Source organism: Melozone crissalis, unplaced genomic scaffold (genome assembly GCF_028551555.1).
Source record: "Melozone crissalis strain CALT ecotype California unplaced genomic scaffold, PUWL_Pcris_2 ptg000034l_1, whole genome shotgun sequence".
Classification (NCBI taxonomy): Eukaryota; Metazoa; Chordata; class Aves; order Passeriformes; family Passerellidae; genus Melozone; species Melozone crissalis.
The window spans coordinates 10422941-10447648 of record NW_026535812.1 but is presented as its reverse complement, the minus strand read 5'-3'; the positions used below and the strand labels follow the sequence as shown (position 1 = coordinate 10447648).

At 40.8% G+C, this 24708-nt stretch overlaps 1 protein-coding gene across 1 annotated transcript in view; it reads left to right on the top strand.

Annotated features, from left to right (window-relative positions):
* COL4A4 (collagen type IV alpha 4 chain) overlaps nucleotides 1-23947 on the top strand; it is a 61567-nt gene extending 37620 nt beyond the window's left edge. Inside the window, exons 26-47 of the mRNA XM_054282580.1 lie at nucleotides 347-451; nucleotides 853-1071; nucleotides 1645-1806; nucleotides 2452-2622; nucleotides 3774-3917; nucleotides 4298-4405; nucleotides 4653-4831; nucleotides 5891-5954; nucleotides 6465-6539; nucleotides 6672-6779; nucleotides 7092-7199; nucleotides 11054-11125; nucleotides 11908-12036; nucleotides 13841-13948; nucleotides 14446-14601; nucleotides 15228-15326; nucleotides 15634-15642; nucleotides 17089-17220; nucleotides 19238-19354; nucleotides 20065-20253; nucleotides 22020-22306; nucleotides 22902-23947. Of these exons, the coding sequence (XP_054138555.1) occupies nucleotides 347-451; nucleotides 853-1071; nucleotides 1645-1806; nucleotides 2452-2622; nucleotides 3774-3917; nucleotides 4298-4405; nucleotides 4653-4831; nucleotides 5891-5954; nucleotides 6465-6539; nucleotides 6672-6779; nucleotides 7092-7199; nucleotides 11054-11125; nucleotides 11908-12036; nucleotides 13841-13948; nucleotides 14446-14601; nucleotides 15228-15326; nucleotides 15634-15642; nucleotides 17089-17220; nucleotides 19238-19354; nucleotides 20065-20253; nucleotides 22020-22306; nucleotides 22902-23165 (3005 nt within the window). The 3' untranslated portion in view covers nucleotides 23166-23947. The remainder of the gene's footprint in view (nucleotides 1-346; nucleotides 452-852; nucleotides 1072-1644; nucleotides 1807-2451; nucleotides 2623-3773; nucleotides 3918-4297; nucleotides 4406-4652; nucleotides 4832-5890; nucleotides 5955-6464; nucleotides 6540-6671; nucleotides 6780-7091; nucleotides 7200-11053; nucleotides 11126-11907; nucleotides 12037-13840; nucleotides 13949-14445; nucleotides 14602-15227; nucleotides 15327-15633; nucleotides 15643-17088; nucleotides 17221-19237; nucleotides 19355-20064; nucleotides 20254-22019; nucleotides 22307-22901) is intronic.
* Nucleotides 23948-24708: the final 761 nt, after the last annotated feature.

Here is a 24708-nt window from a genome sequence, read left to right as displayed (position 1 = left end):
AGCAGGACATAGCACAGAAGAGTATAAGAACTTGAGCTGACATCTGTTATTCACTAGGTTAATACTGTTTCATGACCACATGAAAATTTGTAGGAAATATTTTTTTCCTAATTAACACTAGTGATTTGCAGTCTGCTGTTAATGGAATAGGGAACATGTTCATTTAGAAAAACAGCAACCATGCATTTGTTTCTGACTTGGGCAGTGGCTCTTGCCCAAAGTGTTAGAAGCAGATGAAATCAGCTGGTTTTCAAGGTACATGAATTTGCATGGAATAAAGATAAAATCCTTTTAGCACATTTTAGTGCTCTGACAGCCTTTTTATGTATTTCATTTTGATTGTCAGGACAAAAAGGTTTAAAAGGACTCCCTGGGCATCCTGGACCAAATGGCTTTGATGGGCAAAAAGGCAATCGAGGAAGGCCAGGAGCAGGAATCCCTGGGCCAGAAGGTGAATTGTGCTTTCCCTAATTTGGGAAAGCTGCTGGGCAAGTTGAAATGCAAGGAAAGATAGAGTAGTATAAAGCAGGATTGAACTGAAATGAATAGTTCAGTGTCCAGAGAGCACTGAACCACACAAGAGTGACAGTACTCAAGACAGATACTGCCCCAAAGAAAACCCCTGTCACTTCCCACGGGAATTACCTCCTTCAATCCTCGTGTATCATTAGCTATAAATAAGAAATATGAAAATTAATTTATGATATTATTTTTCTTTGCAAGGTGACAATTTAAATTTGGCTAAATTTGGACTACAATATTCCACATTTGGAAGGGGTGGGGAACCAAAACAAAAAACCCTGAACAACTCTTGACTTAAGCTCTATTTGAATTTAAAAATCTTATTGACAGGCTTTCGAGGCATAGCTGGTGATCCTGGTGATGAAGGTGAAAGAGGATCTACAATTGATGGCAGAAATGGCCTTCCAGGTCCACCTGGCCCAGATGGTCAGAAAGGTCTTCCAGGTGACACCACCTATGGCCCTCCAGGAATCCCAGGCAACAGGGGACTGCCAGGACCCCCTGGTGCACAGGGAGCAAGGGGTAATCCAGGCATTCCTGGACTTCAAGGTATGAGCCAGCTTCTGTGAAACACTTCTACATGTTCAAAGGACAAAATCTGAGCAAAGGTGCTCCTGGTTCAGAGAAAACTTCCTCTCACTCAGATCCATAATGGTGACTGTTAACAGTACTATCTGTCTTTACATTTACATTTTGCTGTTTGCTGCAGTGATGTCTCCACAGCACCACGTCCTTCCCACCCCACAGAGGATTTGCTGTTTCCTTCTACAGGTGTTCCTTTTGCCTGGCCCTAAGAAGATACACCCATCCTTCAGTGCAGGGAGCACCTACAGAACTAAGCCAGTGCTGTGCACCTGGTGCAGGCCAGTGAGCTGCTCCTATACATCAGAAACTCTCTTCTGTACCTATAGATGAGGGTTGAATTTGTATTTGTTCCTTAAAGAAAGAAGTTCTCCACAATAGCCAATTTTAAATTGCAGAAAAGCATCACTTTTCACAAACTGTGCAAAAATTAGAGGATAAATAAGATACTATAGTAACCTAACATGTACATTTCAAAATTTAAACTAGGAATTTTGAGGGACAGTGAGTAATGGAACTAACAATTATTTTTTTTTCTAGGACAACCTGGTACCCCAGGATTTCCAGGTGCCAAAGGCTTTAGAGGCCCAGAAGGTGATGTAGGAGCACCAGGCTGCCCGGGCTTCCCTGGCTCACCATGTGTCCCAGGCTTACCAGGGCCACCTGGACTCAGAGGTGTCATGGGCTTGCCAGGACCTCAAGGTACACAACATCCAGCAGGCTGCCTCACAGCCCTAAACTTTGCACATATTTTCTGCTAGGTTTCATCACATGATTTTTGTGGCTGGCATGACAAATACTGCCATGGGAGCTGCTCATTACTGGGGGTGTACATTGTGTTTTGCACAGCTCTTTATACTCAGGGAATGTAGACTGTGCATCTCAGGTGTACCCCAACTTCCCTTCCCATGCTGTTCCTTAACTGGCCAAACCACAGCGAGTTCACTATTAGTAATAAACAAAGAGTTGTCTCATATCTGTTGTCCTGAGTAACTTAACTGAGCTCCTGTCAGTGCTGTGATGCTTTTATCTTCCTAATTCTTCAATAGAAGTGTTATTTAGGAAGAGCTAGGAGAGACATCTATCAAAAGTATTTACATATTAATAGGGATTTTTCACAGTGCTCTTCTATTGTCTGTCACTAAAGAAATACAAGAAAACAAACATTCCAATTGAAAAATATAAGCAGGGCAAAAACTCCAACATAGTAAAAAAAAGGTTTCGACTTATTTTGCCATGTTTGATGATTTTCAAATTTATACCAAATCTATCACTTTCTACTTTTTATATGCAATTGTGTAACTTTTGCCTGCCTTTACGTACATAGATTAAAGTTCTCTTTCTCAGGCTTACCAGGCTTTAAAGGTCAGAGGGGAGACAGGGGCCTGGCTGGGCCCCCTGGAATCAAAGGCCTCAAAGGCTCTCTGGGCTCACAAGGTCTCCCAGGTCCTCCAGGCTCACGAGGTCCCCCAGGACTTCCAGGAAATAGAGGGCCTGTTGGCTTCCCAGGAGAAACAGGTATGTTACATATCCTGCAGACCACCTCTCCTATAAGCTCTCTTGTAGAGGGAGCCCTTTTTACTGATGTTAAGGTTAGCAAGTACTTTGCACCCACCTCCCTTTCCAACTTCAAGGATAAGACTGCAGCAGGGTAGAGTCAATAACCATAGAAACATCCTTTGTTCTTTCTCATATGATAAAAACAAAGGATGAATATAGTTTGATGCATCTTGGTGCATCCTGGTGCTTCAGTTGTTTTACCACACTGACATATTTCTATATATTATTTCCTGACTATTTGTAATAGGTTGTAATATGCAATAGTAAGGTTTAAGGTTAACAGAATCCCTTGGGTGGCAGTCCTGAGGGACAAATGAGCCCAGGAAGCTTGAACATTCTTCAAGAAGGAAATTTTTAAGGCATGGGAACAGGCTATCCCATGTGCTGAAAGACAAGACAGTGAGGAAGATGGGCAGCTGGGTTGAACAGGCTTTAGCTGAACTCAGAAAAAAGGAGAGTGTTTGAAGTTTGGAAGAAGGGACAGGCAACTCAAGAGGACAAGGGTGTATCAGGGTTATGGGGGGAGAAAATCAAGAGGCCCAAAGTGCAACCAGAACTCAATCTGGCTATTGCTGTAAAAGACAGTAAAAATATTTCTATAAATACATCAGCAGCAAAAGGAGGAGTAAGGAGAATCTCCATCCATTATTGGATGGGAGGGGCAAAACAGTGACAAAGGATGAGGAAAAGGCTGAGCTACTTAATGGCTTCTTTGCCTCAGTCCTTAATGGCAAGCCCAACTGTTCTCTGGGTACCAGCCTCCAGAGCTGGAGGGCAGGCACAGGGAGCAGAACAAAGCCACCATAATCCAGCAGCCACATGCAAGATCTGGTGGTGTGTTGGGGATAACTGCTTTAGGAGTAAGGTTGGCCTAAATCTTCAGGGGCTGACTGCAGGTAGGAGGAGGCAATTTGCCTCAGTAGAATCAGGGTTTCAAGAGAAGTTTGACCTTGGCATGAAGCCATGCTCCAACTAATGGTTCTCTAGTTCTGCTGATTTCCTAAGAAGTCCTTCTAAACATCCTGGTTTTGCTTTATACTATTCCTCAGAATATGACAGTAGCAATATAAGCAGACTTAACATGTAAATAAAGCATTTCATATTACCAGGAAGCAAAGGCATTCAAGGACCCCAGGGATTCCCAGGACTCCCAGGAATACAAGGCCCAATGGGAATCTTTGGTGTAAAAGGTGAAGAAGGAAAAATAGGTCTACCTGGGCCTAGTGGAGAATGTGGAGATATGGGAATGAAAGGTTTGTAAAAACCCACTTTACTCTGTAGTTATATTGTCGCTATATTTAGTTTGTTACTGCTGTGTTAAAAATCTGTTTAATTTTTTATAGAAAAGAGAGTAACCATCTGCAAGATGCAATCACAGGCAGCTCAAAATTGCTGTCTTTCATAATTTCACAGTCTTTCCTAATTCTTCTGATTTAATATCACCTGGGTTGTGATTGAATAAACAAAAAATCAAGGGAAGGATTGCAAATTCTGTCAGCAGTGAGCCTGCTGAGAAAACCGAGAACCACATTAGTATTTGAAGGCTTTCTCTATTAGGAAAGTCACCCCTCAAACTGATTTTCAGGACATGTCACTTGTGGGGATGCATTTACATTGCATATGTTACTTCAAGGTGAGAGGGGGCCTCCAGGAGACAGCGGCTGCGTTAACCTCCGCCTGGAGAAGGGCCAGAGGGGGGACCCAGGGTTTCCTGGGGAGCACGGACTGAGAGGTGACACAGGTGAGTTCATGAAAGCCCTGCATAAACTCACATTCCTCTGACATAAACCACTGGTGCTTTTCACAGTGTGGGCTCAGGGCTGCAGTAACATCCAGCCATGTTTGCAGGTTCCTAAACTGGCTGTTTAGTTTCTTTGTGTTGTCACTAAGGCAATACACCATGAGTGAAAGCATTGCCATATTGAAAACCAATATCAAACACTGGCTTGACTTGATTGGTCATTATCTTGTTCTGCAATCAACTTCAGGTGAAAAAGGCAATACTGGTTTGAGAGGCACACGAGGATTTCCAGGAAAGAATGGTGTTCCAGGACTACCAGGTGACCAAGGTGACAGTGGAGTGATGGGGTTTCCAGGATCACAGGGTTTGCCTGGACCAAAGGGCCTTCGAGGAGTGACAGGTTTTCAAGGAGAACCAGGTGACCAGGTAAACAGAATGGTAGTGAAGTGTCCTGGACTTTGCAGTTATCTCCTGCCTCTAAGAAATATGATGAAGGAAGTTTGTACTGTACTCACTCATTAGATGTTTCCTCTGAGAAGAGACAGCCAGAGTAGTAGGAGCTTTAAATTCCTTAATGAAACACCTTTGTGCTTTGGTTACATTTTAGCAGGAACTGTGGTGGGAGTTAGGAAAGGACCTCTCCTGGCTGCCTGTTCTGATGTAGTGCTTTGCTACATGGCTGGAGTCCAGGCTCTACTACACTAAACAGGAGGGCAAAACCCAGATGCACAATCAAGTTTTTAACATTATTCTTAAGAACAGATTGACAAACCACTTACCACAGAGATCATAACATAGCAGCAGCACAATTATGCAGTTAATATCTAGCTGCTTCTTCATATCCTGCTGTGTGAAGTGACCAAGGCAACAGACAAGACAAAGCAAGTCATCTTTGCCCCAGGCAGAACCCAGGCAAGCAGTGTTGCTCAAGAACAAATACACAAAACCACACAAATATTTCATGCAAGGTATAATTCTTCACTTCTTGTATGCTGGGTAGGTAGACAGTGAGATTACATAAAGGAAAAGGCACAATTATTTTCTTTTGCTTAGCTTGTTTAATTAAATTCTTTGCTGATTAATGTTCATTACTCAAAAAGAAAAATAGGGAAATCTACATTTTTATTGTGACATCACAATATTTCTGGTTACTGTTTATAGTAAATGTTGGGTAACATACAACAATATTGGATATATATTTTATGGTACCTTTAAATCAAATTATTCAAGCCATCTGTGGGGAAATTAAGCTGTTTGAGCCAAGAATGAGAATAAGCTATAAAAGCATAAATTCAAAATTATTGGCAAGTCTAACCTACAGTCTCTTGTTGTTGGCCAATGTTAGACAAGTAACAAAGAAAAGATTTTTTTTTTTGTTGAGCTTAAGATATAGTTTTGCTAAGAGAACCAAATGCTCCTACAGATCATTCCTGCCACACATATCCTATGTCAAACATTTTTATTTTGTTTTTAAAAAAAAATTAGGGTGATGTTGGCTTACCAGGAAACCCTGGATATCCAGGACTGACTGGCTCCAAAGGATGTAAAGGTAATGAGTTTATATAGACATGCTGTGAATAGAGCAATATTGTTAGGATATATGTGGAATAGATAGGGAAGACCCACTAGAAAATTATTTTCACTTCTGTCTTGTTTTCCCATAAAACATGGATGTAATTAAAAACAAGTCTTACTTACCTGAAGGCAAAAGTTGATTTCAGTATATTCTTCAACAGCTTTTTCCTTTAAAATAGGTATTGATAATTTAGAAGATAAATTCCGGTCAAATTTCATAGAACTTTAAAATTCCATCAAAACCATGTACAAATCCATTCTTACAGATATGGAAAATCTGTCAAATCAAATAAGAGAAAATGCAAACAAAGTGAACTGTCATAATTTGCGTGTGACAAAGCAATTCTTACTTTGGGTTCTCTCAGCCCCTTCTGTAGCTGTTTATATCTATTAATGACTTTCCTGATCTTACAAAAGTGTCCAGCTTTGGTTTTGCGGATGGAAAGGATGCTTGTATAAAATGGAATTCATTGTACCTCAACAGGCAAGAGAGGTGACCCAACTCCTCTGCTTGGTACACATGGTCAGAAAGGGCCTGTGGGAGATCCAGGATTGCCAGGTACCTCTGTTTGATGGAAGACAAAATTGGACTTAAAAATTAATTTTCTCTAAGTTGTGTTAGAGGGAGCTCTGCTCCCTGTGCATTTTGAGCCATTCTGTAGCAATTGCTTTTTTTTTTTTTCCCTTTAAGGACTTCGTGGATTTCCAGGGGAGAAGGGTTTACCGGGTATCCAAGGACAGCCTGGAAGACCAGGCTCCAAGGGTGACCCAGGATATCCAGGGCCACCTGGATTACCAGGTAATGCCAAAGTTTAAAAAATAGTGCCATGGAATAGCTCAAAAGATATATGGAACAGGAGAAGGCATTGAGGCATCAATGTGAGGAGGCTGGAGAAATCAGAGCTCATACAAAAGGGGGCACTGAAAATTATTTTTGTACCTATAGCAGCAATTATCTGCTCAGCCTCAGAGAGCAAGACCCTTCCATTCTCCCTGCATCCCCAAACACATGTAGGTACTGCTGTTAACACAGCTGTGTGCTGCAAAGCATGTGGAAAAAATCAACAGTTTAATAGGATTAAATATTCACAGGGGGTTCTTTCACTCTCAGGAGCAACAGGTCCTCAAGGATTGCCAGGAGAACCTGGAGAAAAAGGGAAACCTGGAATTTTGGGACCTCCAGGATTGCAAGGGTTACCTGGATCCCAAGGTAGAAAAGGTAAGAATAGAAGAATAAAAGAAAAGGTAAAAAGAATATACAGTGCCATTCTATTGGTAATGTGACAGTACCAGACATAAATACTTTTTCAGTAGTGAAAATGGAAAAGGCCTAACTGTGACTGTGATTTGGACTCTGTGGTCTCTTAACTGCTTAGACTTAGGCCAGTTCCCATTACCTTTGATAAGTAACTAAGTAGAAATGCTACTTTGGAAAATTGGGCTACAATCTAAAATGAGTAAGGGGGAAGGTAGAAACAGAGTCTGGCTTAGCTGATTGTAACCAAGAGAAGAACTTTAAGAAAGAAAAAGGAGTTTGCAGTAATTCAGTTGTTTCACTTTCACTTCAGTTATACTGTGTTCTACATTTTCACCATGGAGTGCCACTGTTACTCTGTAAACCCAGCAGGCTGCTATGACAGCTTTGTTTTTCAAATTTGTTTTAACAAATTGTGATAACTTGAGTTGCATTTTATTGTTGGTTTTCTTGTTGCTTGTCTGATTTTGGAGTATTTAGCATCAAAGTGTTTCCTCCAAATCCTAATTTACACTTCTTGCAATGATTGTTGTGCTTAGATTGAATGTCAGTTCATCTATACAACTGTTTTTGTTGGGGAATGTTATTAACTTTTACTATGCTTAGAACTGAAATTGTAAGTTATTAATACTCCCTAAAGAAAGTTATCAGCTCTGTATCCTGTGTCTGTTATGGTGTGCCTCATAACCAGTTCCCAAACAGGAAGATTAGTGACCCATATGCAGAAACCACAGTAAAGTAACACTTGGGGCTACAGAAAATGGTTAGAGAGGACAATAGATCCACTTTTTCAAATTCAGCTTAAGGCCAAATTGAGAAGTTTCTTATAAATTGCTGAAAATTCAAATGAAAAATGGAAACAATTTATGATTGCTTGCAGTAAATCAGCAGTGCTGATTTAAACTGTCATGACAGATTCCCTGCTGGTACATAATGTGCAAGAGAACATTTCAGTGTTGCAAGCAATATTTGCTGTAACAAAGGCAGAGATCTGCAGTGGCAGGGATGTCTGAAAAGGGTCAAAAAAGGAAAAAAAAAGCATTCTTCTGCTGCAAACTTTTTCATAATTGATGGGCTCTTTCCTTCTTGCCATAAGACACCTTTTACTGTATTGTGCAGAAGTTAGCCCAAGTCCTGCACAGGAACATGACATTAACACATGTCCTGCAGAGGGAAAGGTTTTCAGTCCCAAATGACAATTCATTAGAGAGCGAGTTGCCTGCTAAGCTGAGGATTCTATGTAATGCCAGCATAGCTGAAAAGAAGGTTAATACCTTTGAAACTACACCCAGTAATGAAAACTGACTGGTATTTGTATTCCAGTTCAACTGGATGTATAGATCTTGGTGCTGTTTTCAACAAGTGCTGGTGCAAGCATTAGAAATGAAATGGATAATTCATGGCTAAGTACATGGCCTTGTTAGTCTCATTGGTTCTCAGTTTCATTAAAGGTCTTGTGCCTGAACTTATAGATTTTAAAAAACTTCTAGATTTAAAAAAAAAATGAACATCATCTATTAAAGCATAGCCCCATTTTTTTTATTACTGTTGTTTTACTAGTTAAGGGCTAAGCCTGGCAAGCCTTACTTGTGTGAGTAATCCTTGATGGAGCAAGTAATACTCAGACCATCACCAGGAGGACTTGTGTGAGTAGGAGCTGAATTGGGCTGTACAACACAGAAACAGTGGTTCATGCTCAGGTCAGCCAATTCAGCTGTACCTAGAAATATGGGACCATAGCAATCCAAAAATCTAGAAGTACAAGTGCTGATATTATAATGGATTGTTGGCAAATGTGTCAGAAATTCCCTGGAAAGCAAGTAAAACCAAGCCATCAATCTTGCCAGAATGAGCCAAAGATCAAAAAAAGTTTTAAGTGGTGACCTGGGGGCCAAAATTAGTTAGGAGCTCTTAATAATTTTAAAATACCCCTGCTAAATTCCCCAAAAGCAACTCTTACATAAATTTTAAAATGGGAACATGTCCAAAGCACAGGAAGGCTACAGAAAGCAGGAATGAAAGTTAGAATGTCATGAAGAGTTAAAGAACAATTAATTAAGGTCATAGAAGATATTACAGGTCAGATTACTAGTATCCCATGTTATAAAGTGGATTACACACAGAATATATTATCAATGTTTTGCAGGTTTTCAAAAATTTTTCTGGATTTAAAATTTTTCCAGACTGGTGTTTGCTACACACTGGATTTATTTTTTGCAATTCATCCTTTGTTAATTTTTAACTAAAATAATTCTACAGTTTCTGAGAACAAAGCTATATGACTATAATTTTTGGTGTGCCTGCTAGAGAACTCTAGGGCTTTTTTATTTTTCATTCTCAGATGACCCATCTTTGAACTAGGGACACTTAAATTTGGCAAGTGAAGCAGTTGATGAAAGGTATTTGTGTTGCTGTTCCTACAGCAATTTGTCCCTGCCAAATTTGACCAGTTTACAAACTTTAAAAAATATATCCGTTCTTATGTGCTTAAGTAGAGCAATAAATTGTCCCAAGATGCCTGCTCTGGATACATGGTGGATTGGTGAGCTGCAGGACATGCTGGGATGAGCACAGGCACCCAACAGAGAACCTACATAGGAGCCAGAGGAAAGGAGACACACACACAGATAATTCAGACTTCTGGGAGAAACCCACTGCAAGTGCACTGGGAATCCTGCAGGGCAGGGAGAGGAATTGATGGGGAAGGAAAGGAGGCAGAGATGAGCAGCAGAAGTGGAACAGGGACGGGCACTGACAGTATCATTCAGCTGCTCGGTGATCAGCGTCCCTCTCTGAACCAAGAGGCATCCCAGTTCTGTTCCTGTCTCTGAAACCTCTTTGAAACCTGTCACAGATGACCCATCAGTTTTGCCAGACCAGTTGCTATCACCAGGTGACAGACTGCTGCCTGCACTGAGGAAATGTTTGTTCTCACATTTCGTCTATACAACCAAGGAACTAAAAAGCACTGATGACATGGAGATATTTTATACCCTCGACTGCAAACAATAAACACAACCTTAGATTAGTTCAACTTTCTTAAAAATGGATTAAAAAGTACCATCTATTGTTTCATTTATTACCTTTTAGCAATTTTCAAAAAAGCACAAGTAATAAAGCAGAAGTTATGTCTGACTACCACAAACATTCAGCCAGTGCTAGTAGTGAACATCACTAGTGACAGAGCTGCTCTATATACTACCATGTGTCACACCAGAGGTTTCAATTATAGATTTGCTGTTTCAAAGATTTTGTGCTGTTCAGATCAAAGAGCTTTTGTAATAGAGTGATGCAAAAAAGCATAGCTTCCTGTGTGAAATCTGCAGGACCAGGGAAAGAAGCCAGGTGGAAATTTAGCCTCTTTTTGCTGCTAGATAAATTGCACTTCTATTTTGAACAGAAGCTGTAAAGAAGTTCCAGCTTAACAGCTATCTTAGATCGTGTCTGCACCCTCATCAGTGGCCATGAAGTGGTAGCAGGAGTAGCAACTACATCTTGCAGTGGCAGTCCAGTCACAGACAGAAGGGTCTCTATAGATTAGCCCATAATCTGCTAGCTGCAGGATGGAAGTACCTAAAGGATTAAAAGCTGTGCTTTCTGATTGCTTTGATGTGAAACTGTATTAAGACTGCAATTTTTAAACTTGTCACATTTGCCTTTCCAAAAAGATTGCACTGCAATGTGATCTCATCTGCAGTTGCTAGCAATCGAATTCAGCAAATACCCCACCTGGATGTTGTCAGATTAAAAAAAGGCTTGATTTTTAATTGTGACTGTAATGGATTGTTGGTCAGTCATACCTGTGTAACACCTCTCAGGTCTTCCTGGACTGCCTGGACTGGATGGCTTGGATGGACTAAAAGGTCAAAAAGGTTCTGCAGGAGCTCCAGGTAAAGATAAGAAATAACTGGAACAGAAAATCTTCTACATGACTGAATGTGCAAGGAAAGATACATATTATTTTGATGTTTACCTTGCCCAGAAGATATCATTAAGGCTCAGACCAAACTTTCAAACAGAATCTGAAGTATGCTTAATGGCACACCTGCAGTTATTTGTGGGAAAACTTTCAAACTTCCATTACTCACATAGCTTTGTTGGAATGCTTCAAGGCTGTTTGTAAAATTAAAAAGTTCAGTGCAGATGATTCAAAGGAGAGCCAAGTCTCTTTTTCTTAAATATGCAAAAGATAAAACTAACAAATTAAAAGGAGACTTGTGAAATCCCAGCTCCATTAAAAGTCCATGGGAGTTGTGCCTCATACTTAAGAGGAATGTGGATTTCACTCATGCTGATGTATTCACAACTTTCAAAAGGTGCTTTTGAAGAACTGTTAAAAAACAATGCTTATAATCTATCTAAAGATTGCACATATATGCTGATGGAAAATTAAATTTTGAACCATGCAATGAATTTACATTTCAAGTTACCATAATGACACCATATAAAATAACCCCTGAAGAAGAGCATTTAAGCAAAAAGATTACTTTCTTTGAAAGTGATGAATTGGGGCCAGATTCAACAAAACTCTATCCAGCTTCCAAGAGGGAACCAGAAAAACAGCACTAGGCAACTCTTGCAAGGAAGAACATCTGCAACTGGTATTTCTGTTCTGCACATCTGTATTTGTACTCGCTGTAAGCTTTATGTACATAATTGTTTTCTTATAAAGGTCAGAGTGAGACAGGGCCCCCAGGATACTCAGGAGAAATTGGACCAAAAGGAGACAGAGGTGATCCTGGATGGCCTGGTATTTCTATTCCAGGCCCCCCTGGAGAAAGGGGATTCCCAGGATTTCCAGGTAAGAAAAGATTTTCTCCAAAGTGCTGCTCTGCAGTGTAGAAATTAGCTCATAGTTAATTTCTTTTTCTAAAGGCACTTACTCTGGTTAATATGAACATTACTCAGAAGATTCTTTCCTAAAACCACTTCTGTTGTAACATGCTGATGTTTCTGGTAGAGATACAGAGACTCCTGAGAGTCTCCAGAGAATTTCTGGTTTATGTTATAGGAAAGAATGAAAATAGAAAATTATGGACTTGAATATACTCAGGGAACTGCTAGTAGGGTTGCCACCTGGGAAGAAATTCCTGAAGAAAAGGAGTGCAGAAGATCTGGCAGTCCCAGAACTAAAGTGAATCTATCAACTGTTCTGATGTAATTGCAAGATAGAACTGCTTCACAAGATTATAGTGGTTATTTTAGAGGTTGGTGGTATACAAACTGCACAGAAATGGGAAAAAGCAAGTTTGAGGAAGGGCCACTGATAAAGTGAAGAGACTGGAGAGACAGGGAGAGGAGGAATTGCTTTGTCTCCGGATCAGAAGGCCCAGGGGGAGTTTATTGATGTGTGTAAATACCTGATGGGATGGACCTGGAGACAGTTCCTTCATAGTGATATCCAGTGAGAGGACAAGAGGGAATGGGCACAAATTAACATACAACATCCTACTTAACTGTAAGGAAAAGTTTTATTTTCCCTGTGAAGGGAATTGAACATGGGAACAAGTTGCCTGAAGAAGTTATGAAGGATCTGTCATTGGAGATACTCAAACCCCAGCTGGACAGAACCTGAGGCAACCTGCTCTAACTGATCCTGCTTTGAGGGCAGGGCTGATCTAGGAAGTCTCCAGAGACCCACTCAAGCCTCAGCAACTCTGTGATGAGAAGTGACATCAGCTTTACGCTGCCAGACCTTGCCACAGTCACATAACACATGGAAGAAAAATAGCAGGAGGTGAAATCTGGTGAGGTGAATTATTCTAAAATGAAGACACAATCGTTTTTCTTAGTTTGGTTACTAGTTTGTGGACTAGAGGAGTCAACAGAACTGTGCTGTTGAGGAAAAAAGAGCAGGTTTAATTCTGAGAAGTATTAACACTGTCTAACATGGGATAAGCGAGGTCTTTGATAGTTGTGACCAGCTTTGACAAAAAGGAGAAAAGTCACCAGAAAGTAAATGGAAGGATGGATTCAAAAGCAAGACTGAAGAAACTAGATTTGTTTTTTGGTAGAAAAGAGAAGGCAACAGAATGCAACCCACATGTTAACAAGCTGCAACCATTCAACAGTGTTGTGCAGAGAACTCTGCCTGTCACAAGTAAGGGCATAAATATTTTATTGTGGAAAAATCCACATTTAAAGATTGGGGGAAAGAATGCATTTAAGGCTAGTAATTTCATCTTGTTCACTGAGGTTTTTAGGAATCAGTGTAATTCCCTTTCATTAGGAACAATCTGTGAATACTTTTCCTGCCCCAGGCAGAATCATTTCATAGCCCCCACTCACCTTACATTGTTATCATTTCTCCCATTGCTGGAGTTCAGGAAAATGTGGCTCTCTGTGGCAATGTGCCAACATGGGATGATGTATTCCTCAGGCTACACAGATTTTATGGGAAGAATTAAAAATTCAAAAAGATAATTAATATTTTCACTTTGACAAGATGGCCTCATTAGCCTGGGGACTGGTATGTTTGGTATACAAGTGTGACCATACATTACCTCCATAACTTCTCATGTCAGCATTCTTTTACTTACCAACTTCTGCCTGTAATCTAAAAAGAAAAACCTCAGATTTATTTCTTTTTTAATGTGATCCCTTAGGTAGAAGAGGACCTGTTGGACCCACTGGACCTATGGGAAGATCTCCTGATAGTGCCTCCCCTGGTCCTCCGGGTGATCAAGGATTACCTGGTTTCGATGGCATCAGAGGTACTAAAACTAAAAATATCAATTTTTATAATGTAAAAAACCCCTGTGAATACTAGGAATAACAGGGTTACTGTCTGTGAAACAATGTATAGAAGTGCATGGGGAATAAAGAAACCCATCACTACCTCAGTGAACACTAGGTAGGTAACTGACCAAGGACAAGATGGAGATCTCCACATAAATAAAGCTTTAAAATATAAATGTAGAGAAACCGCGTTTCAATGAACGTATCAGTAACTTGCTGCTTGCAGAGAAATTATTTAACTTTGGGAACTATTCCTGTTATTGTCTTCCTTGGACAAAGGCTAACACTAGTATTTCCAGAAATATGCAAGGGCTGTCCTACATCCTAGACAAAATCCCTCCAAAAAAAAAAAAACAAAACCAAAACACTCTAGAGTAAAATAAAAAAAAAAAAAAAACCCAGCAGCAAAACATGGCTGTTTTTAAATGGTTGTACTTTGTGCATACATTAAGAATAAAGTTCTTTTCCATAGGTGATCCTGGGAATCCTGGTCCTCCCGGAGAGACGATCTTTGTGCGAGGAGATCCAGGTGACAGTGGTGTTCGAGGGGCACCAGGTAATCCTGGGCCACGAGGACAGCAGGGAGCCAGAGGCCCTCCAGGGAGCCAAGGAAGAGCAGGCCCAAAGGGTATGGTCAGAGATGTTTTTAAGTTGTGTGTGCACTAATTCCCAGCCCCTGTGACTGAGCCTTGTGCCCAGGGGTGCCCACTGGAGATGGAGCCAGGCAGAAGGGGTGGAGGCTGGACATTCCACAGCTCTTCCTGCTTACCTACAGACACAATGGGGTTGGGGTAGAAAGTGAGAGTAGAGACAGATTCACATGCACTGCTTCACAACAGCTTGTTGGAAGACACTTCTGCCACTCTGAGAATAAGGCAGTAAAACATTTGAGTTTGCCAGAAAAGCAAATCGTGATCCCCTCTTCAGCGGTCTCGAGAAACTATGGAAAATGCAGATGAGTTTGAACTAACAGTCTCACATCTGCCCCAAAGCAATAGCTTGGAGCTTTCAACAGATTCTTTAGTTTGAAAACAGCAATCTACACTATGACTTCTTAGATACTTTGCTTCTTTCACACCCTGCAGAGAAATCCCATCTACACCAATCACTTCCAATCTCTACAAAAAGAAAAGTCATCAGTCAGATCCAGAACAGAAAAAGAAGAAGAAGTGTGTATTTTTTTCTTTGCCACAGCAGAGTTGAGGATTCCCAAGCATCCAGACTGCATTTTATTTTTGTTTGTTTAATTTCCAGGTCCTATGGGGGTCCATGGCCCACAGGGTCCACCTGGTGCTTTAGGACAACCAGGAGACCAAGGTTTTCCAGGAAGACCTGGTCCCAGAGGTCCCACAGGTACTTATGAACCTGTTACTTAGTGTCATTCAACTGTAACTGTGATCCTTCAATTAATATATAATCATACTAATGTTAACTTGCATGCAAATAATTTAAACAATCTTAGAAGAAAAGACCCCTGCAGTTGCCAACTTAAATGATTTCTCATTTGATTAAAAATTTCTGAACTATTTGTTTCTAATGTCACCTCACGTAAGTGATTTCAGTTCTCATTCCATTCTTTACTCTAATTTACATGCCTGAAACTTGCTTCCACCTGCACCTCAATGGCCACAATCTGCTTTCCATTTTTCAAATCCTTCAGGTTTCATAGGTAAGTTCATGACTTTTGATTATTGTTCTTTTCATGGGAGCTCCCTCCCTTATATATAGAAACATTCAGCTCTTATTAGAAGGTATCCTTGGTGTGGTTTCTAGGAATAGTAGGTACTGCTAGCAGGATATAGCTCTAATTCATATTGCACATAAACAGCACCAACGTCATGAGAATGCTCTGCTGAGAATTATCGTGCTAGGATGTCAATTAGACTTGTGAAACATTTGTTTCTAGTTCTTATTTGGGGGTTTTTTTCGGGTTTTCACACAAAATGCTTTCTAACCTAAATCGTAGCAAAAGCTTGAATCCTAACTCTGGATTACTACAAACACTGAACTTTCCATCTGACTAAATGTTGATCCAAAATGCAAACAGGCAAAAGCTGTCAGTAACTTTCAATATATAAAATGTGACTATTCTTTTTTATTATTATTATTACATATTATAACCACTTCAAATGGCTGTTATGTGCTAGCCTTTTTGGCCTGCCTATTGATGGTTTTGCAAAAACAAAATAGGCAAAATTTTCCATGTGCTAAGGTGTTTGCACTGAAGCTGGTTAGGTAGACTTTAGGCTTTAACTCAAATCAGTTTGGGGCACATTAAGAAGCTTTATACCAAATATGTGAAATGTGGAATCATTGAATTGTTTAAGTTGGAAAAAACCTTCAACATATCAAATCCCATCATTAACCCAGCACTGGCAAGGCCACCCCTACACCATGTCCCTAAGTGCCACATCTACACATCTTTTCAATTGCCTCCAGGGTTGGTGACACCACCACTTCCCTGGGCAGCCTGTTCCAGGGCTTGACAGCCCTTCCCACAAAGACATATTTCCTAATACCCAATACAAGTCTCCCTTGATGAAACTTAAGGCCATTTCCTCCTATTACTTGGGAGAAGAGACTCTCTACAAACTCCTTTCAAGTAACTGTGATAGAGCAGTAAGGTGTCTCCTGTCCCTCCTCCAGAGTAAACACCCCCAGTTCCCTCAGCTGCTCCTCACCAGATTTGTGCTCCAGACCCTTCCCAGCTCCACTGCCTCTCTCTGAACACACTCCAACACCTCAATGGTTTTCTTGTAGTGAGAAGCCAAAACCTGAATACAGATTCGAGGTGCAGCCTCACCAGTGCTGAGCACAGGGGAACAGTCACTGCCTGGTCCTGTTGGCCACAATGCAGAATGCCACTGTCCTTCTTGCCCACCTGGGCAAAGATCACAGACCAGCTAACATACACTTGCTAACACTGGCTTGCCACACTGTTAATACTGTGCTAAAAGACTAAGAGCAAAATTAAAACAGCAGGACTCAGTTATTCAATATTTTAAAATACTTAAAGCATACTCTTGAAAAACCAAATCAGCTAACATTTATGTTGACTTTTTGCACAGGAACTATTAGCCAGTCTTGCAATTCACTTTCCCATTACACATTCCAGGTGACCCTGGTGAGCCAGGGAAAGTGGATGATTCATGCCCTACCATCCCAGGGCCTCCTGGGGAAGCAGGGCAAAGAGGAGAGGATGGCTCTGCAGGACTACCAGGGCCAATAGGCCACCCTGGACCCCAAGGTAAGCTCATGTTTTGAAAGCTTGTTCTTTGAAAGGATGTTCTTCTCAGCCATTTAGACAACAAGTTGAAAAGGGTCAGAATGTTAGTTACTTCTCTGTGTTTTACCCTCTCTCTTCTCCTTGGACACTTATTAACAGTCTCCAGAAGTACATAATGGGCTGTTTAATGCTGAGGATGATGGATAAATGTAGCTGAACCAGGCTGTTTGAGCCTGCCTGAACTACATTCCCATTTCCTAGGCCAGGCAGGGTAAAAGCATAAGACACTGTTGAGAAAAAAGTTCTTTAAGTAGTATTTTTCCTTTTTCCCCACCAAGTTATAAAGCAATGCTTCAAACCAGCCCTCTGGCTAAGACCTATTTGGAGGATGCTGAAAATGTACTTTTGCTTTAAAATCTAGCAAAAGTGAATCCCAAAACTCTGCTAACCAAAGTCCTAAGAGGACACTGAAGTCAGAGAAGTGGCTACAATAGAGATCTTTATCTGTTATAACATGAAAAAGTTACCACCAAAGGAAACTGACCAAAGAGATCTTAAAAGGAAGTGATGAAAGACTGAAATGTTCTTCTGACAGAGGAAAAGAAAACAAGGGTGATGCTGGTACTGGTGATCCCAAAAGAGAGGCCACCTTCACAGAAACACAGCATAGGCTGTACTGCAGTGTCTTCAGTTTAATGGTGGAATCCCTTGTGTGGTTTTAGGTATTTCCTGCTTGGGAAACCAAAGTTTGTTGTGTTGGCTGCTCTGGGTCCAGAGAAAAACCCCCATGATTGTCTCCCAGGAGATTCCCTGCAGCATGAAAGGAAACAATGCAGTTTTCAGTTGATTCTCTAGTTTTAGCTATCTTAGTTGATTTGCCAGCTAAAAGGAGTTTCTGGGGTTACACAGCTGTGTTTCCATTATATACGTCATTAAGGGTTTTTTAAAACCAGGTGATACAGTGATACACATATTTACACTGGTTTTATGAAAGAAATAAAGAAATAGTAATGTTTTTTCCTTCGTTAAGATGGGAGAATCCAATTTTTTCCTGGCTTGGAAGGCAAACTGTAAGTTTTACTGGCAAAAGCAATGGATTTTATTAAAATCCCTCAATGGGCTTAAGCTTTGGAAGAATAACTCAGCAACCAACATAGAAAAGCTGTTACTTTTTTTTTTTATTGGTTCAGACTTTCTTAGTAAAAAATAAGGGGACGTTTGAATGCTGTGAGACAACCTTGAATTACTCAGTCTGCAGGTTAATAACAAAGTCTGCAAGGAATGAAACGCCTTTACTGAGAAACAACTGTGGTGGGTGCTAGAGAAACACCCTCATCTGAAAACTGGTTTTTATCAAAAGGGGAAAACCACTTCTAAGGGCAACAATACCTGACAAGTGTTGCTTTGTTCAATTCAGATTGTTTTGGGTAGCCAGTGAACAGGCCCAGCATTATCTGCACACTACACGAGATACATCATTTACTGTCACACCACACCTTCCCCCCAATGTATAAAGTGCATGGACATGTGAGAAATACAAAAAAGAGAGGCCATCAGGAGCCTAAAAATGTCCAGTTCTGCAGTCCCTCTCTGTTCTCTAAGTACTCCAATACATCCATTACTTCAAAGGGAGTTCACTATGTGTTCTAAGACTTTGCTGAATGGGGTTCTCCAAGCTGACAGCTTGGCTTGCCTCAGGAGGAGTTACAGCTCATTCCATGATGCAGATCCTCATGGCAGGTCTGCACGAGGCTGGCATGATAATGTTGGTTGGGGAGTGCTTTGATTTCTACTGTAAATCACACAAGATCTCTGGAGAGGATGGAAAACCTTATCAGGAGCTGCTGTTCCTAAGTCATACCTCTGAGCTACTGCTGTGGTCACAGGGTGAATAAGTGGTGAAGAGAATTCCCAGCAGAAGCAGTTCTGCACCTCCCTGTCCTGGTGTCCATTTTGCTGACTGGCCCTTTGTGTTTGGACAAGCAGAACCTTAAATGCAGCCCTATGAAGGAAAAGCACATACTTTGTGTTTATCTAGGCATAAAAGGTGAAGAAGGATCATATGGCCTGCCAGGTCAAGATGGGTTACCTGGGGCACCTGGACCACCAGGTGACCAAGGGAGCCGAGGAGAGCAAGGATATGCTGGGCCACAAGGTAAGAATGAGCATGACTTTGAGGGGGGAGATGGGTGAGATGATGCACGGACTCAGTTTTCTCTCTGCTCCCCCAGTTCCCACACGGATACATCCACCTCTAGCCTGAAATTCCATGACATCTCTTGCCCCTTCTCAGTTCAAGCATTGACAGTGACATTTGTGAATGATTTCATAACAAGACCCGTTGGAAGAAAATTTATCTCAGCATCCATTGCTAAGCAGAAAGGCAATTAAGCACCCATGCTCACACAGAATAGATCAATAGGCATGCACCTCTGAGCCAGAGCTAATGGGGCAACTGTCTGGCAGTAATTAAAGCTGTATTTTACCTGTGACTGCTCTCTTATAAATTAAGGGTTTAATATATACGTGAGCAAGGGGCATTGACTGTTACTGCAAAGATTCAAATTCAGTCCAAACCTTCTGTTCATCCTAGTGAGTAAGTCTGGGAAATCATTGCCCACTTCATTTCCTAATCTATACAGCACAAGACAGAGGCACAGTAGAAAAGCCAAGTGCCAAGCATTCAGTGGCAATCTAGTTAATTTCTCTCCCAGAAGAAGGATTACAGAAGTCTGCTTGTATCTTTATTGCCCATGACAGCCTTGAAGTTGTATTATATTCAGTTGGGAACTTATTGAACATTTACACACCGCAGGTGTGAACTTTGTATTTTATACAAGTAAATTTCTTTTACCTTTCTCCAAGGTCCACCTGGCCAGACTGGTGTCCCAGGACAACCAGGCCCCCAAATTAGATCTGCAAGTGGATTCTTGCTCGTCCTTCACAGTCAGTCAGACAGAGAACCACTCTGCCCCCAGGGGATGCCTAAGTTATGGACTGGCTATAGTCTCCTGTACCTGGAGGGACAAGAGAAAGCCCATAATCAAGATCTTGGTATGTATTGTACATAATTGCTCTCCAGCTAAGGAATAATATGGTGTTATCTACACAAGGAAAGACAAGTCATGTGGAGCAAGCTATAAAACTGTCAGCTACTTATTTTCTACACAAATTTATACTGATTATAATGAATTTGCTTATCTTGCCCTATTGTCACCCATTTAAAATGGCTTTCTGCTGCTCTGCAATTGAATGCAAAAGTGTTTCTAAGTAATTTTGACTTCAAGTTGGAGATGAGGGGTTTATTTCACTTATCCCAGCTCATTTTAGGCTGTCTTTGAAGTCACTGGAGAGATTTTCCTAGGTCAGAAATCTTATTTGGCCACTCTGAAATAACTCCCTGGAGGATCTGCTCCTTTTTTACTGTAAACACAGCTTGGGAAAGAGCTGGTTAAGTTGGGTAAATACAGTTGGGCAGTATAAGTAAGCTTTACAAGTAAATTATGCATCATGTGCACAGCAGAATCCTTTGCTTTTCAGAGTCAGAAGCTAATATTTTTTGGAAAAGCCAAAGCTGAATTCCTGCTGCTTTTGGTGCCTTGGGTCACTTCTTCCCTGTCTTATACAATTCTGACTAAAATTAGATGTATAAATAAGCTGTCTGACTTGCAGCCTGAGGAACTGATTGGTGGCAATTTGCACAGAAAAAGTTTCCTAAATTCTTGTTGACTTGTCATACAAGAGTCAGAGAAGTCTCTGAGGAGGAAAGATCAAGGACCTAATAAGCTGAACAAAAAAGAAGTGTTTAAAAGAGCAATAAAAAGAGCTATTTTTAGAATAGCAGTGATGTTTTAGAATGTTTTCACTATTGTGTGTTTGGCATTTCCCAGGAGACCCACTTGCTAACAGAATGCCTCATAACAGCAGTGAAAATAAGATTCAAAAAAAATCCTGTGTGATTTTGCAGGCATTTTTCCTACTCAGGCTGCTCCAGATCCTTCATTAGTACTGGAATATAATATTATCAGTGATAAACAAAACTGACTTCTGTACAGAAATGTCACATGTCTTTAATGAAAGTGTTTGGGTTTGGAGGCATTACAGAAATAACACTTCACACACCAAGTTCAAGGCAGAACTTTGTGCAGTGATTATTGCTAACTCAATAGGCTACCATGAAACTGTTCTAAATTCAGTTCTGGAAGAAGTTCACCACAGAAGTATGCACTGGTCACTTATTGGTTCCCACTGCTGTCTGCCTGCTGGGAATTTTACAGGATTGGCTCTGCAAAATCCGTCAATCCTTTTATTTCACTTTGGGAGTCTGTGAAGCCTTTCTGGAAGGCAGTAGGATAGCTGCTGGGATTTCAGCTTAATGGACTGCTAGCAGTGGCTTGTCACACTTCACAAAAATGTTTCTATTTATCAGCATTGTCACTTGGTTTCTCACTGCTCCTAATGAGTTTGTAAATAGCTGATCTCCTTTTAAACCAGCCACCACCTCTTGCCTAATTTATTTTTCAGTGTTGGCACAGCTAGGAAATTTGTTATCATAACTGTTTCTCATGGTGACAAACTACAACATCATGTTTAAATATCAGATTGACACAATTAAATATTACTGGTCAAAGGAAGATACATACTGGTAATAGGTCTCTGTTTTTCATGGAGACATCTTGGTAAAGGGCTTGGGAGGTTTAACATCTGTGCATTACCTAAATCCTGCTAAAATACATATTTTTGTAGCAATATTGGCCAGAATACAATTTTCAACTGACCTAGGAAGTGAAATAATTGGCATCCCTCACTGTTATTTCCAGGTCTGGCAGGGTCCTGCCTGCCTGTGTTCAGTACCATGCCCTTTGCCTACTGCAACATCAACCAGGTGTGTTACTATGCCAGCCGCAATGACAAGTCCTACTGGCTGGCCAGCGCGGCCCCGCTGCCCACGGCGCCGCTGTCCGAGGAGGAGATCCAGCCCTACATCAGCAGATGTGCTGTGTGCGAGGCCCCTGCACAGGCCGTGGCACTGCACAGCCAGGACCAGTCCATTCCCCCCTGCCCACCCAGCTGGAGGAGCCTTTGGATAGGATACTCGTTTCTGATGGTAAGAAAGTGGGTGCATCAGTATACAGATTATTTCTTTCAGCCAGCTTTTGTATTCTAAAAGTTTGAAGATTTTTACCTCCGAAAAGTAAATTATTCAGTGTCTAGCAAACATTAAAGAGGAAAATTCACAAGAAACAGGACAAAGGTCCATTCCAAATTGCAGAACCTGGCTGTAGCTACATATACTGTACTTAAAGACTTGATACACATTTCTTAAAATAACAAAGGTTTTGCCTCCTTGTCTATAATAAACAGTGGGATTTTCATGTACAAAGACACAATTTTCAGAATTAGAGCTCCTGTCTTTTTAATGCCATCCTCAAGTTACATTTGTGTAATGGCATCATTCTGAATCAACCCAGACTACTCCTTCCTTCAGTTTGATAAATACCTGAAAGTTAAGTGAGCTGGCTCTAGACTTTGAGATTAATTTATTACAGACCAAATTAAAATTTCCTCCAGCAAGAGAATCTTACTCCCATATAAGATTACAAAAAACCAGCACAGTTAAAAGCAAGTAGAGAAAAAGACAGATGAACGTCATTTACCTATTTTTCATGCACAGTTACCAGTTGTCTCTTTGTTCTTTCCAGCACACTGGATCTGGTGACCAGGGTGGTGGACAGTCCCTTATGTCACCCGGAAGCTGCCTGGAAGACTTCAGATCAGCACCATTCATCGAGTGCCAGGGCCAGCGGGGAACGTGTCAGTTCTTCGCTAATGAATACAGTTTCTGGCTCACCACCGTGATGCCTGAGCTGCAGTTTGCATCAGCCCCCCTGTCAGGGACTCTTAAAGAAGGACAAGAGCAGAGGAAAAAAATCAGTAGATGCCAGGTATGCCTGAAGCATGGCTAAGAAGCAAAGCAAAAGCAGGCAGCTACAGAGAGAGGCTTAGGGGAGGACGAGCAACGTGCAAAGGTTTAAACAGCAGCTCGTGTTTCAATCTGTGTCAAAGTGTGCAGCACTGTTCTTTGTTGGAATGGAAAAATAAGACACAGATGAGGGATGTGCTGAGCCTCATCCACCCATGTACACACATCCACAGGCAGTAAAATCTCGTGTAAAATTATTAAGAAAAGACAAAACTCTGTCCCACTGGAGTCCACTGCTGTAAAGCACAGGGAACAAGGTGAGCTTGGAGGATTTAGTCAAGCTGGGAAGACCAAGGACACCATACCTGTTGTGCAAGAGAATGGATTTCCTGTCAGAAATGGCATTTACAGCAGGAAGAATATGTGCATTTACATGGCATATTATAAATATTTATCCATACTGATAGAAATGTGCAAACATATAAATGTCAAAGCCCTGTAGCTGAATTTCCCAAGCTAAAGAAACTTTGCACTTGCTGTTTCTGAGGGAAGGGAAAAATGTAATTGTTAAAAAATAATCTAATAATAAAAACAATGAAGATCAAAGTCTTTTCCCACTGCAGTACTGAACCAGACTGAAAGAACTCTTAATTGGGCTTTCATAAGCAACAAAAAGCTGCAAATCCATTTAACAGGAGATTATGTAAGAAAATAAAATTAGCTGTGATAACAAATCCTTAAAAACCTGTATTTATATTTACAATTAATTTCTAAGAGCAGTTACATTAAATTACTAAACTCTAATCCAAGTTTCCGAAGAAACAAAACAATTTCTAATATTAATTGAAAAGAAACAGTGACATGGGGATAAAATGGGTGAACTTATCTGAGTGATGAATATAAGAAGTGCTAGGACAATAAACTGCATTAATTCTTTGCTTCTTTGTTTGTAAATACACCAGGAAAAAAAGAACCATCACCATTAAGATCCTTATGGAATGACAGCTCTGAAGATCCTTTTTATTTTTTAAAGCACTGATTGTAAAAATGTTCATATCCTAAAGCACTAATCACCTTTTGAAAAAATGAAAACACATTTGTACCTCCTTCATTCATCTGTAAAACCAGAACTATTCAATGGTTCTATATCATGGGGAAACATCTGAAAACACAGATTACAAGTGGAGAATCCATCATGTGCAGAAGGGCCACAAATGCCCCTTTTACCACTTAAATAAGCCACATTTTAATAGAATGGAATCTAATGCTTTTTCCACCACTTTTCATTTCAATTTCTGTTCACTGAGGTGCCCCCAGCAAAAGGATTTTCAAGGAAACTGAATCCTTATCCAAGGGTCCTAATTCAAAGTAAACTCCCTCTGAAGCCATCACGAGTACAACAGGCTGATCAGCCAATTTAAAAGCTGGATACACAAACTCAAAGAGCAGGAAAGACAGACATTCCAAACTCAGCCAGAGGAAAATAAAACAGCCAGAGGATAAGTCCAGTCGAGTGCAAATCCATCTGACTGTGCAACTTCCTCCTGACACAACCAACCAAATGTGCTCTCCAGTGTGCTGTGCTT